This window comes from Solanum lycopersicum, chromosome 10 (assembly GCF_036512215.1).
Source record: "Solanum lycopersicum chromosome 10, SLM_r2.1".
Classification (NCBI taxonomy): Eukaryota; Viridiplantae; Streptophyta; class Magnoliopsida; order Solanales; family Solanaceae; genus Solanum; species Solanum lycopersicum.
In genome coordinates, this window is record NC_090809.1 from 3,811,385 (window position 1) to 3,825,616 (window position 14,232).

The window sequence follows — 14,232 nt, forward strand, 5'->3', positions numbered from 1 at the left end:
ACTTTTTTTGTTATTTTAATTTTAAAATTAATTCTTCTACATAAATATCTTAAATTTCAAAAGAATTCCTCAATTGTTATTTTTTTTCCATGTACATATTTAGTCAAAATTGTGCGTTAACTGTTTGAATAAAATACATAAATATATTGTATTTAAAAAAATTAAAGGATTAAATCAGTAAGAAAATGATTCTTATTCCTTAAATGGAGAAGTAGTCAAAGTAATATGAGAATGAGGGAGTAATATTTAGGTTTGCATAACTAATAACAGAATAAAATTAAACATGAGAAATGAAGTTAAAGTATTTAGATTTGAAAGGCTAAATACAGAATGAAATTTAATATAAGAAATGTAGTCAAAGTATTTAGATTTGCATGAATATATGCAGATTAAAATTATTTAATAAAAGAAATGTAGTCAAAGTATTTTGGATTTGCATGACTGAATGCAGAATCAAATTTAATGTTTGTAATATGAATTATGGTAAGAATAAGTTGAAGAAGCAGCATATTGCTTCTGTGGAAAAACCAAGATTAAAATTCATTGTTAGTAATTGAGCTTATAAGTATGTAAATTGTTTTAAGATTTGAGTAGAGAATAAGTTGGAGACTTCAAATTCTACCATTTTAATTTTGTTTTTCATGTACACATTTAGTCAAAAATGTGCATTAATTGTTTAAATAAATTCATACTACAACAAAACATACATTTCTATAGGCATTTGACTCGAGGCATCTTCTGCTCGGATCCTGTAAAACTCGGCAGTTTGTATAAAATTAATGGTGCATCGCCAATATGTTGACAATCTCGATGAAGACCGCCGTTGGAAGTCTCAAATTAATGGTGCACCTTCACAAATTGGACTCGTTTAGGGATTTATTTTGATTGAAATAGTGTCCTCAAATGCTTATTTTGTCTCAGTATCTAATGAAAACTCTTAAGTTGTTATGCGGAATTCGAGATAATACGAGAAAATATAAACGCGAAAAACAAGACAACAGATTTACGTGGTTCACCAATAAATTGGCTACGTCCACAGGGAAGAGGGGGAGCAGTTTTATTTTGGAGAGGCAAGAACAGAATACCGAATAGGGTTTGCCATAGCGTCTATATATAGTGCTAAGCTACGCCCTAACAGGCTTGGGCCCAAAATACAGAATTGACAGATAATTAAGGGCCCAATACAACAACATTGTATACCGTCGGGCCGGGGGCGACTCCACCCCCCGGACCCCCAGGCCAGGGGGCGCGTCGCCCCCCTGGACCCCCCGACTCGCTGACCGGGCAGCGAGACCCCCGTTCTTTCTGTTGTAACGGGTCCGATTCAAGACATTCAACATAAGTTTCAGGTACTTGAAGTTTTAGTGCAAACATGGATACTGACGCTCAAAAGGGAACAAAAAAGATGAAATGAACATGAAAGCTGAAGCCCGAGAGGTGCCAAATGCATTTGGCGAATCGCCAAAGGAATGTATTTCGCCCTTTGTTCCAGCATGAGAAACCCTGAAGGAAGTGGATCAAAAAGGCAATGAAAGGAGCAGTCTGCGTTTCACCTAATAATTTTGCGAAGCAATACTATACCACCCAATGGTCCAGAATATGAAGATGCTGAAGGCAAGCACAAAAAGAAGATGAACTAGAAAAATGGTGAATCACCGAGTCATTCGGCAATCACGACTAACCTCGCCGAGTAGTCCGCTGCAACACTTGATCTGAAAGTTATAAGTACTAGCAGTAGGTTTTAATTTTAGTGATACAAACATTTTCATAGTTTTGAGACTTCATTATATTTTTCCTAGAAAGGGTTTTGGGAGACTTGAAGAAAGAAGGTTTTCATCTTCCCCAAGTGGGAAGTGAGTCTTCTCCATTCTTTTTCCTTTGCTTAAATCTAGGTTTTATCTCTTATCCCCATTTGATTTCATTATCATTTTAGGTGTATTTTGTTATTGCTTGATGTGTGGCTAAAAACCCAATTCTTGGGATATGATTTAGAAATATGAGTTAATATTATTGTTGGGTGTTGCTTGCTGTTAGGTTAGATGTATTTTAATGGTGATTTCACCTAGTGGTTGTGGTTTAACTTAATGGGTTTGTAGTTGCAAATACAAAGTCACCCATGTGTTTCGGTTTGCCCGAGAGAGAGGTCGTGAGACCAAAAAACTGCTAGACTGATGACCTAAGAGTGGGTCGACATGAGGTTCAGCCCGAGAGGGTAAGCGCTAGTTCGATATCATAACACTCAGCTCGAGAAAGTGAGTAGGGTAAGGCGTAGGTTGACCTTCATGCAACAAATGAGTGTGCGAGAGGAACAAATTCGAAATGAGGTAAGTTTTCCGAGAGGAAACTTATTTCCATGTAAAGTTTAGCCTAGTCACTATTATCTTGCAAATTTCCTATGGAAAACATATACTAACTACTTATCTCAACTTGTATTGAGGTCACACCTCAAGAACCTTTCCCCATACTTGATTTTTCCTCAATTTTTACTCTTTTTATTACACTTATGACAAAAACCCCATCACACACAAAGAGTGTTTTTTTTTAGATCACTGGATGTCGTGGTACCCCAACGGGTACCATAGACCCCCTTCTTATAATTAATGTTTTCAATGTAGAAACTTTTCCATTTTGAAAGAACATAATTTTGAAGGACATTTAACACAACTCTTAGAGAAAAAAATTATATACGTACACTTAATTAGTTAATTTATTGAATTTGTATTAATTTTTAATTAGTAGAGAAACATATCTAAGATATTTTGAATTTAAATAATTTAATATCTTTTTGTTACATTAAGAAATGAAAAAAAAATACTTTTGACTAACTTTGCTATAATAGTCAAATCATATTATTTGTCAAATATTGTTATAGATGTAGAACAATCGATCGTTATAAAATTCTCATAAGTGTTGAAACAAACAAGATTGTTACGGTGAAGTCTGATTATTTTAGTTTGGTTATTTAGGGATATTTTAGTTTGTGATGACTATTTTTTTTTTGGAGAGGTTCCAAGATAAGATTTTGATTGATATTACATCTAGATTTTTGTAGGTATTATCTTGTTTAATTATGTGAAAGAATTCATTTATATGGTAGCGTTATTGAATATTGAGAGAATAGAGGCAAAACCGCTGGAAACAGTTCCGGTGTTACAAAGGACAATAATATAGGAGTTTAGACTCAAGATTAATGAAAAGTTCTGGAATAAATATTTATATACAGAGGTAGGTCATAGTTTTTACTCTTTTTGATAAATATTTCTTCACATAAAATACTTATGTTAATTTATTTTCGGTAATTATTTTAAGAAATGCAAATATATTGCCCTAAAAAAGTGCGGATGACATATCTATTGAATTAATAAGTTGATTAATACTAATTATATTTTTAATCGTGCACTGTTAGGTTTTATTTGAAATAAGAGCATAGGGTTTAAAGATGAAGTTTTTACGAGGTCAACTTAAATTAACACTAATGGGATAAGAGACAAGTATCCCTCTTAGATTATGACCGAAATTATAGAGACACACCTTAATTAAATTAAGGTCCTATTATCCCCTCCCTCGAATTCATTTATTTGTAATTTTATACACCTTTTAGCTTACGTGGCACACTTTGTGACTCCACATAGTTGAGACCCGTGTGACATATTTGGATTCCATATAAGCCAAAAAGGTGTACAAAATTATTAAAAAGGGGTTTGGGGGGGGGGGGGGGAGGTAATAGGATCTTATTTTAATTAAGGTGTGTCTCTCAAATTTCGGTCATACTCTAGGGAAAACTTGTGTCTTATGCCAATTCTATATCTAATTATGCTCCATTATATTGGTGCATTTCAACATTATGAAATGAAAAAAAAAATGGTTTTTGAATAATTTTTTCTACAATAATCAAATCATATTTAAATGTTGAATATGGTTATAAGAGTAAAACAACTGATCACTACAAAATTTAAGAAAGTGTCTAAACAAATAAGTTTGTTATACAGAAGTAGAAGTCTGATTATTGTAGTTTGGTTATTTAGGGATATTTTATTTTGTGATAATTTGTTTTCTTGAAGGAGTTCCAAGATAAGATCTTGATAGATATTACATATAGATTGTAGTAAATGTTATCTCGTTTATATTAAGGAATTCCTTAGGTATTGCAAAGGGCTATTATAATCTTATTTGGATTTTGGCCTCGATTTTAGTGAAAAGTTTCGAAATAGTTATATATAAATAGGTCATTTATTTTACTCTCTTGAGTAAGAAAAAATTCACCTAAAATACATATGTTGATTTATTTTTTGCAATTTATTTAAGGAATGCAAAGATATTACACTAGAAAGTGCGGTTGACAAATCTAATAGACTATTAAGTTAATTACCACCAATTATATTTTTAATCATGCTCCAATAGGTTCTGTTGAAATAAGATTATTGTGCTTAAATAAATCATCAGCGAAGAAAAATATAATATGAATTTCACATATTTTGAGGAAATTTTTGACCTTTTTCCTAAAAATGTTTTTTCCTTATATTATTTGTCGTATTTTTAATATTGTAATAGTCATCTCAAATTATTTATCGTTTAGAAAATTTCAAGACAAAACATATTATTCATTTAATTCTTACTAATAAATTTTCTTGAAGAGTACAATCACCTTAATTTTGATTTGCATCAAACTCTATACATACAAGTTTTTACCGTATAGTTATTGACTATACGATAATGTATATTGATTATCATGACACTTTTTCTTCAGGTTGATGAGACATTGAATCAGAAAAGGAAACTGTTATCTTACTTATCAATGAATAAAAAAAATGTGTGGATGAAGCTCTGAGATTGATTCAAACAATGAGGTTGCGGAAATTCAAGGGATCAAGAATTGAAATGTGCTTAATAAGAGTCATATTTTCTCATTCTCCAAACCTAGTGAGGATGATCATTGAACAACGCGAGAAATTAGGAAATACTACAAACTATAAGGAAAAATTGAGGGAACAGTTAAGCTCCATTACTCGAGCATCACCAAAAGCGATATTGTTCATTTGTTAAACTGAATTGGAAGTTGATCATTTGTTCTACAAAATGTACTTAATTTTTATATATGTTTGATATTGTCCCTTTAATACTTGTATTTGATTTGTCATATGTAAGATGTTCCATTGTGGATGATAAAAGTTTGTATTCAATATTGCTGAATTGCGCAAATGTTGGAAGCCATAAAGTTAAAAGTTGAATACTATTTTACATCCACACTAAATTAAAATATTAAAAATATATACTTAATTAATTTGTATGTTTTGAATGGTGCTTACATGATTAATAGAATGAGGAGGTGTGCTTCTTTGAATTTGCTAAACAAGCCTGAAGTGGTACATTCTATTATTCTTTTCATCAATTTCTTAAAGAGGCGAAGGGACTATTTCTACTAGATAAGTGGCAACTGTAAATTTTTTTGGTTAGTTGAACCAGTGTATTTTGCTTATAGTATGAAAGTCTATGTCATCTTAGTCTTTCAATAGATTGTTTAGTTTATCCTCGTTATTCTCTATAAGAGTTTAGGTCCATGTACCCCTCTGCTTTTATAACTCTTTGGATATTATAGACATGGTAGGGGTCAAGCCTAACCCCCCACATCGTTAAAGTGATGACTTAAATTTTTTTTAAAAAAAAAACAATCAACAACTATAGTATACTAAAAATAGACAGGCAGCAAAGTTTGAAAATTAAACAGCCAATTAAGAGGGCCACCATTTGGCTCGCTTAGTTCGAAGGAACATTCCTAAACTTCACAAAGAACTATACTTGATTGTCTAGAGGTCTCAAATTATGTAACAGAGAAAGATAGTCTACTTATTTTCACTAATCTTGAAGTTTCAGGTAAGGCTCAATTCCTTCGGCAGATCAGAAACTGATCAGTCGTCACTCTTTTCCGCAGGAGACTCAACGTCACGATCCACAGCAGCCACTGCAAACTCATGAGAAGTGCTTCCACTTGATGCATCCCCCTGCCTATAACTGTTGTCCACTGGTGGTGGATACACATAATAACCATTGTGATGAGCCATTGGAAAATTAGGAGGCAGGTGATTGGGAATGAGGCTGTAGCCTGAAGCTGGATTAACAGTTGGGCGCTTCAACGGAAAAGGATCTCCTCTCAGGGATCCACGGTCACCACCATCAAACTCACGATAACGCTGCAAGTACAAAGTCAAGGGTTCAACGTAATCATCAAAACCAAGTGAGTTCATGGACCAAAGCAAGTCTTCAGCGGTGATTGTCTTGCGCTTCTCAAGCTTGCAACGATCATTAGCTTCGCCTGTTACAAAGCCTATGAACTCAGAGACACATTCTTGGATGACCAGTTTGGATTCATCAGCTATCTTGGCATTGGGAGGAAGGACCTTGCGCATGTTTCTGACCACGTTGGCTATTGGCATCAATCGGTCTTGCTCCCGGATGGTGCATTCAGAATCTCCTTCATTGGCAGCAATTTCCTGGTTGAGATGAGAAGGCAGTTCCACGCTTCTCTCCATATCTTAATTTCCCACAAGAACAAAGCATCAGAGTGAAATGAAAAGAAAAGTAGTATATATAATCAAAATATTCATCTAACTTTATACATTATTAAATCACATTTACTACTAGTTAACTTTTCAAGTACCGAAGCATTACAGAACTAATGGAGCGCATCACTAATTGTTAGCTGGATACGAGAGTAGTACTACTGATAGACGGCACTATGAATTGTGGATAATGTTCATGTGAACACCAAAAGCACATTCTTTCAACAAAAGAGATGGCTGGTGTGAATACAAACTAATTAGAGTAATACAAAACGCTTTCATCTATCTTATTTTGTCTGATCTTCAACTAACTCTGGCATTTATCAAACCATCCAAAATTTCTCTTCTGTACAAAAGACTTTTTATTTTACCATCAATGTGATATAGGAATAAGACAAAATTGTATTGTAACGGACGCTACACTACCCACTGTTTTCTTATACACCATATTTGTAGTCTTAGTTGTTCTTAACGCTTCTTAATCTTTGGATGAAGAAATCACAGCTAGATTTTTTAATGAACTTCTTAAAATGCCTATTTGTTCTGATGATAAATTTGTTGTGTATTTTAATTTTATGGCAGAAATAGAGAGCAATAAAAATAGAACTTGTCTAATTTATGCAATACTTCAAACTTGCTAGCTTTAGACAATTTCTTTCTTCTCTTTTTATCAATTGCTTTCCACTTGTTCCCCTAAAATTTCCAAAATGAAAACAAAAATGGCCGTGTCGATCACCATTACCATGAATTGATCTATTGATCTTTGATATACAAACAACTAGCTTTGAAAATACATATATGGAAAAACAAATGCATATAACATCCCTAGATAATTAAAGAGGGATGTTTTGTAGATGACAATACAACAAGCTAAGAAATGTATACAAGTTGCAGCTCTCCATTTAAAGAAGATAATGAAAAATTCAGAAGAATAAATGAAAATTATTAGCTCTCCTGAAAAAAAATGGATCCTTTTTGCTATCTTTTTTGGGGGCTAGTACTGTCTGTGCTTCAACATTTATAAAGCTTCACAAATTTTTGAATATTCAACAAACCTAGTATATATAATTTCACAGGTGGTGTGTGAAAGAGTTATGTGTATGCAATTTGTAGCTCTACCTTGTGAAGGTAGAGAAGATAGACTTTTCTTAATAGAGGCTCGGCTCGAGTAAGCATATCAAAACCAAATATATAAAAACAGATGCAAAGTTTCATGAATGTTCCATGGAAAAGGAGAATGCATATGTAAAAGTAAAAGAGAAGTTAGGTAGCATACCAGAGGAAGGGGAACGAGCAAGGGTTAGTTGCGGGGATCTGCGATAGCTAGGAAATCCTCCATTTCCTGAGCCAGCATTATTATTATTAGCCATCTCTCTTTATCTCTCTATACAGATATGTATCTCTCACTAAATATATAAAGCAAGTGTCACTTGACGAGTGATATTTATAGCCACTTTAAGAGAATTGTGGGGGGGGGGGGGGAGACACGTAGCAATAGGGTGTAATGAATGAGGTGAAGGTATTCGCCCTGATAAATAGGCTTTCACAGTTGGGCAAATGAGCAATAACCAAAACGACATAAGTATATACTACTACTTCCTCCACCCTAAAATAAGTATAAGTTTAGCTCATTTAGGTCTATTAAGGAAAATAATAAATAGAAGGTATAGTTTATTATGTTACCATTATTTATTAGATGATTTTTTAGAACTGAATACTATTAAGGAGTAGTTCTTTAATACGAGAGACCCAACAATAGTGAACTTTATAAAAGGTATTTTTCTTTAAAATATAAAATTTTGATTAAATAATTTTTTTAAAAAAAATTGTCTACTCTTTATCTTAAAAATATCCGCCTAAGATCATTTCCTTAATCCTCGATATTTCTTTCTTACCCACTAAGATTCTTCACCATTATTATTACTATTATTTTTTTCCAAAATGAAATCGTAATATAACAATTATTTGAATCTTTAATTAATTGCTTTATCAAATGTTCAATTTTTCTTTTACGTGATCAATCAAATATTGCAAGACTATAATAACCGTAAATCATCATCTAATTTTTAATATGGTACGTGTGTGTTATATGAACTTTCAATAATTTAAATATGAATTTTGCAAAAATAGTGATAGTTTAGACTGATATCAATCTATTTAGTCAAGAATTTATTACTAATTGATCGGATTTTTTTTCTAATATTATAGATATGTGAAATCCGTAATCCAATAAATTTTTGATGTTTATTTTGAGTTTATAATCAAATACTATATAATAAATTTTTCATAAATTCCACAAGCAAATTAAATAAATATAAAAATCTTACCTTCCAAATGTGATGATAGTTCAATATTGTCCTTAATAAATGCATTTCCATTAGAATATTAGTGAACGCACGCCTAATATTACCTTAAACTAAAGTCGTCCTTAAAGTTAGAGCCAATATGTTGTTACGTATTACATCGAACCCAATAACTTTAGTTTTATCCTTGAATTCGTACTAAGAAATTTATTTAATATGTATACAATTATTTATTTAGAATTTAACAAAAATTATAATCTCAAATTAGAGCAAAAATGTTTGATGATTGTATTTGCGTAAGAGAATAAGTTGGAGACTTCGAATTCCACCATTGTTTAATTATTTTTTTTCATTTATACATTAAGTCAAAAGTGTATATGGATAAAATTAATTAAAATGTTAATTGTTATTTATGTAATCGATCAAGTATACAGATTTCCATGTCTAAATGTAAAAAATATTGATCATATACATAAATATTTTAAAGGTTTCAAAAGAATTCCTCAATTGTCATTTTTTTTAAAGTACATTTAGTCAAAAGAGTATATGGATAAAATTAGTAAAAATGTTAATTCTTATTTATGAAGTCAAAGTATATATTTTTCAATGTGTACTGATTTCTCCCTTTATTCCAATTTATAATACATACTCAAGTTTTACTCTTGCAAACCAAAGTTATGCAGACTTGTTTTAACAAAATACATTTTAAACATTAATTATTATTATTATTATTATTATTATTAATAATAATAATAATAATAATATTCATTTGCATTTGTATTGATTGGATATATATTCATCTAAAAAAATAGCAATATAAATTATATTCGATACACACAAGCTGAAAAAAATATATAATGGGTGATACAAAATTGTATGTTGATATAGTCGTAAGAGTGATACAATTGTATTCAATAATCTATCAAGTTATTTACTTCCTTGTAACAAAGTTAAAAGTTGTCGGCGTCTATTTGTAAAAGTCCTACAGAAATCAGCTTGTTGATTCTTTGGTGAAATGAAGTTTAATAATGTTTTCGGTGATTGAAGTTTAATAATGTTTTGGGTGATCCGTTTGATCCTAAGAAAGAAGATGATGATCAGAAAAAGAAAGAAGAAAGACAATTGATATGATCTCTATTGCGTAATTAACTATTCTATTTGGGCCTTTAGGAGTCTTGCCCATTGTACGAAAGCAAGCTCACTTATCCAACATTTTATTCTGATATATAGATACATATATATATGTATAGATATCAACATACATAGTCTAGAATAGTTGCCTCCAAAAATAGTACAAACGGAAAAAAACCTAAAATATCCTCGAAGTATTGAAAATGGTACATAACTATCCTCATCCACATATTGGCCCCCAAACACCCTTCTCATCCACCTTTGGGTCTAAATTTACCCCTTCATTAACAAACCAAAATTAAAAATAATTAAATAATATTTTTTAAATATGTGGCAGTCAACCATTGATTGTAATTTAATTATTTAAGCTAATTTGAAACCCACTCATTTTTAACTAAACTCGCCCCAAATGTTATTAAACCCGCCCGACTTGACCCAATTAAAAAAAAACACTAATTAAAGAACCTTGAAACCTTATTCCTCCAATTTATTCACGATCTACAGAGGGTTTAGCAATACCATCGTGTTCTTCTTCTTCACCCGTGAAGAAAATGTCAGCTTCTTCTTTGATTTCTTCCCCTGAAGAATTTCAATCTCGTACATGTAAGTGCTGATTTATGGCAAGATATTTTACTGCTACAACTCTTGAAAATGGTGGACGTCGATTCTACAAATGTGGTCGTCTTGGGTCAAATTCTTATGGTTACTGAAATTGGTTTGATGACAAACTTTCACGCTATGTGTCAACCATGATTCATAATCAAAAGTTGAATTGGATTCAATTCGGAAAGAAATAAATCATATGAAGAAGATTGTGGAGGATATGGGTGACCTTTGGAAATTTTTATTTGAAGGATATGACTGCCGATGAAATGTTTGAGTTGAATGATATGAATGGAAATGAAAATTCTGATTTGACGAATGTTTCTACCTTGAAGGGAAAAATGTAAAATTTGGAGTTGATTGACAAAATCGAGAGTTCAAATCTGAAGAAAGTATCTAGCTTGGATGATAAAGTTTCAAAGTTAGAGTTGAAAGTTCATAAATTGATGAGTTTGCTTGCAGTTTCTTGAGCTATTATTGTTGGTTTTGCAGCTGCCACGATGATGTAGTGTGGTGCTATTGTTTGTGTTAAGTTAGTATTATTAGATTACGTTAATTTTATGGTTTTTTGTTATCATAGTGATTGAATTTTGCAGCTCGATAAGCTGCATTTTTTTTTGAAAATTTGTGAAGATGATGTCGGTTGTTGTTGTGTCTACTAATGAAGAATTATGCAGCTTGATAAGTTGCATTTTGATTATGCAGTGTTGTTACGTCTACTAATGAAACAATGGTGTATGCATTTTCTGGCAAAGCTATATTTGTCTTGAAGTAAAACAAATATAATTTTGCAAACTGTACTACTACTTTATGCAAACTGTCCCAATATGCAGAAATAAAACAATATAAATGCTAACTTAGCTTAAGGTTGCATGTTCAATAGCAAACTAATTATAATTTTGCATATTATGAACCTTGTTTTCCCTGTTAACCTATGTTGAACCAAAGTATCGAATAATATACCATTATATACCAAGGAAATTAAAATCAGGCAATCAATCAAACTAGTCAACTTAACCAAAGTGAAAGAACCAAAAGATAAGTATACCTGGAGGAAGTGACTGCTTCAACTTGTCAGCCTTCTCAAAGTCGGACACAAGAGTGTGTAAAGGTACTTGGAGCAGCGAACCTTGAACTTAACCAAGTCATTCTTCTTGATCTCGATATCTTCTTCACGGATGAAGAAGAAGAAGAACATGATGGGATTGCTAAACCCTCTGTAGATCGTGAATAAATTGGAGGAATAAGGTTTTAGGGTTCTTTAATTAATTGGTTTTTTAAAATTGGGTCAAGCCAGGTGGGTTTAATAATATTTGGGGCGGGTTTAGTTAAAAATGGGTGGGTTTAAAATTATTTTAAATAATAAAATTACAGACTGCCACGTAATTAAAAAGTATATTATTTAAATAGTTTAAATTTTGGTCCGTTAATGAAGGGGTAAATTTGGACCAAAAAGTGGATGAGAAGGGTATTTTGGGGCCAATAGGTGGATAAGGGATAGTTGCGTACCATTTTCAATACTTCGAGGATATTTTAGGCCCTTTTCGATAATACAAATGGTATCTTTTAGTGTCTCACAACTGTAGTTCGTTACAAGCTTTATTTTCTTACATTTTAGTCCCTTTCTAACTTGTATATAATACTAAGTAGCTTTGTAATATAGGAGTAAGAAGAAATACAAACTCACAAAATTCCCCAAATGATCCTATCTGTTTCATTTTTCTTCACTTCTCTTCATGGTATCAAAGCAAAACTAGAAGGATTCATCATCATTCTTCTTTCTTTTCAATCATTTTTTGCCCCTGAATGTCGTCATACTTTTCTTCTTCTTATTTGATAACAAGTGTTGTTCTTCCTGTTTCTTAATCTAGAACTGCCAACAAAGTTACAGTGAATTCAAATCACCTTTACTACCTTATACTATCATATTCACCTGGGATGAACCTTATCAACATGATTTTTGACGGCACTAGTTATATAAACTAGAAAAGAGGAGTCTTACTATCACTTTCTGCTAAGATCAAGTTAGATTTCATAAATAGAAACATTGAAATTCCAAAGGAAGACTCACTTGTGTTTTGAAAGTTCGAAAGAGGAAAAGATGCAATGACATAGTCATTGATTCTTGACAGTGGTATTTGTGGTTGTCTTTAGCTTTGGTTACAAAGGGTTACTCGCATTCCATCAATTATTATTATTTTTTCTCTAAATCTTCTGGTGCGTTAATTATTCATTGTGGTGTATATTGATGATATTCTAATAACAGTCAATGATGCTTAAAAAATTAAAGAGTTGAAGCTTTTCTTAGATGATGAACTCAAAATCAAATATTTAAATAGGGCAATTTATGTTTTGGGTACGGAGATTTTACCTAAGGCAGATAGACTTGTAATCACGTAGAGAAAATTCACTCTTGATATACTACCTGAGTATCCTAACATCGAAACTCGCACTGCTTCCACTCCTTTAGATCCATCAGTAAAACTGAACTCTGATCGTGACACTCTTCTTCAAGATCCAACCTTTTACCGACGTTTATTAGGGAGACTAAATTTTTTGACCTATACACGTTTGAATTTATGATATGTTGTTCAAACTATGAGTCAATTTACGCTGTTCCCTCGATCTGGTCATCAACAGGCCACTTATCACACTTTGAGATATCTGAAAAAAATGATCCAAATCTTGAGCTTTTTATGAATCGTGATGCAAATTGGGTTGCGTGTTTCGATATGAGTATTCTATGACACTTCTTCAAATTAGTTCTCGAACACAGGCGTTTCATGTGTATTCTATGACACTTCTACAAATTTCTTAAAATAATAGAGAAAGAGATAAGGAGAATGAGAGAAAAGAGATTGAGCGAATGCCAGAATTTCAGAAAATAACTAAGCAAAATAAGACATATAATAATATAAATCAAATTCTGAAGATTGAAAACGCAAGCAAAGATCAACAAAGAACAAACACGAACAAAAAATTTAAGAGCAAAATAAAGGTCTAAGAAACTAATATAAAAAGAATATAATTTTGTTGGAGAAAGTGCAAAGATTACATCAAATATTTAGTATTCTAAAAAAGAAAGCATACACTAATTTGACAATGAACCAAACGCTGAAACTATTGATTTTATAGAAGGTAAAAGATATGAAAATTTCTTTCAACAAATGGAAGCTAAGAAGAAGTAGAAAATAAGATTAATTTAAGATGAACATTATTAGGACAAGTTATGAAAATGAAGAGGTGTAGTTATAAAGTTGATTTTAAATGAAATAGATTTACAAAATAATAATTTTAGAAAAATAAATTACAGGTATGGGATATTTTTGTAATTCAACTTTTGACTTAGATTTTTTTCACTTTTAATAATATACATGATGATATGATGTTATGATGTTTGACCAAAATTGTGACGGACTTCATGATGTTATATGTTACTTTTATTAAAATATCTGAAACCAGATCTGATTTTTCTTTTTCATTTTCTCCGTTCTCTCGTTCTCTCTTCTCCTTTCTTCTTCTCTCTAAACTACCACCAGACGTTGCTGCCCTCCCTGCTGTTCTCCCTGCTGTTGCCACCCTCGCAAGTCCTGGAGCTGCCACTGACCTCCCTATTGTGTCGTGACTCTGTTGCCCCT

At 31.9% G+C, this 14,232-nt stretch overlaps 1 protein-coding gene across 1 annotated transcript; it reads right to left on the reverse strand.

The window, feature by feature from the left end:
- Positions 1 to 5,711: 5,711 nt before the first annotated feature.
- LOC101253433 (nuclear transcription factor Y subunit B-8-like) lies at positions 5,712 to 7,946 on the reverse strand. The gene is made up of 2 exons (XM_004248408.5): positions 7,834 to 7,946; positions 5,712 to 6,529 (listed from the first exon to the last, which is right to left on the reverse strand). The coding sequence occupies exons 1-2, from the start codon at positions 7,925 to 7,927 to the stop codon at positions 5,907 to 5,909; spliced, it is 717 nt and encodes a 238-aa protein (XP_004248456.1). The 5' UTR covers positions 7,928 to 7,946; the 3' UTR covers positions 5,712 to 5,906.
- Positions 7,947 to 14,232: the final 6,286 nt, after the last annotated feature.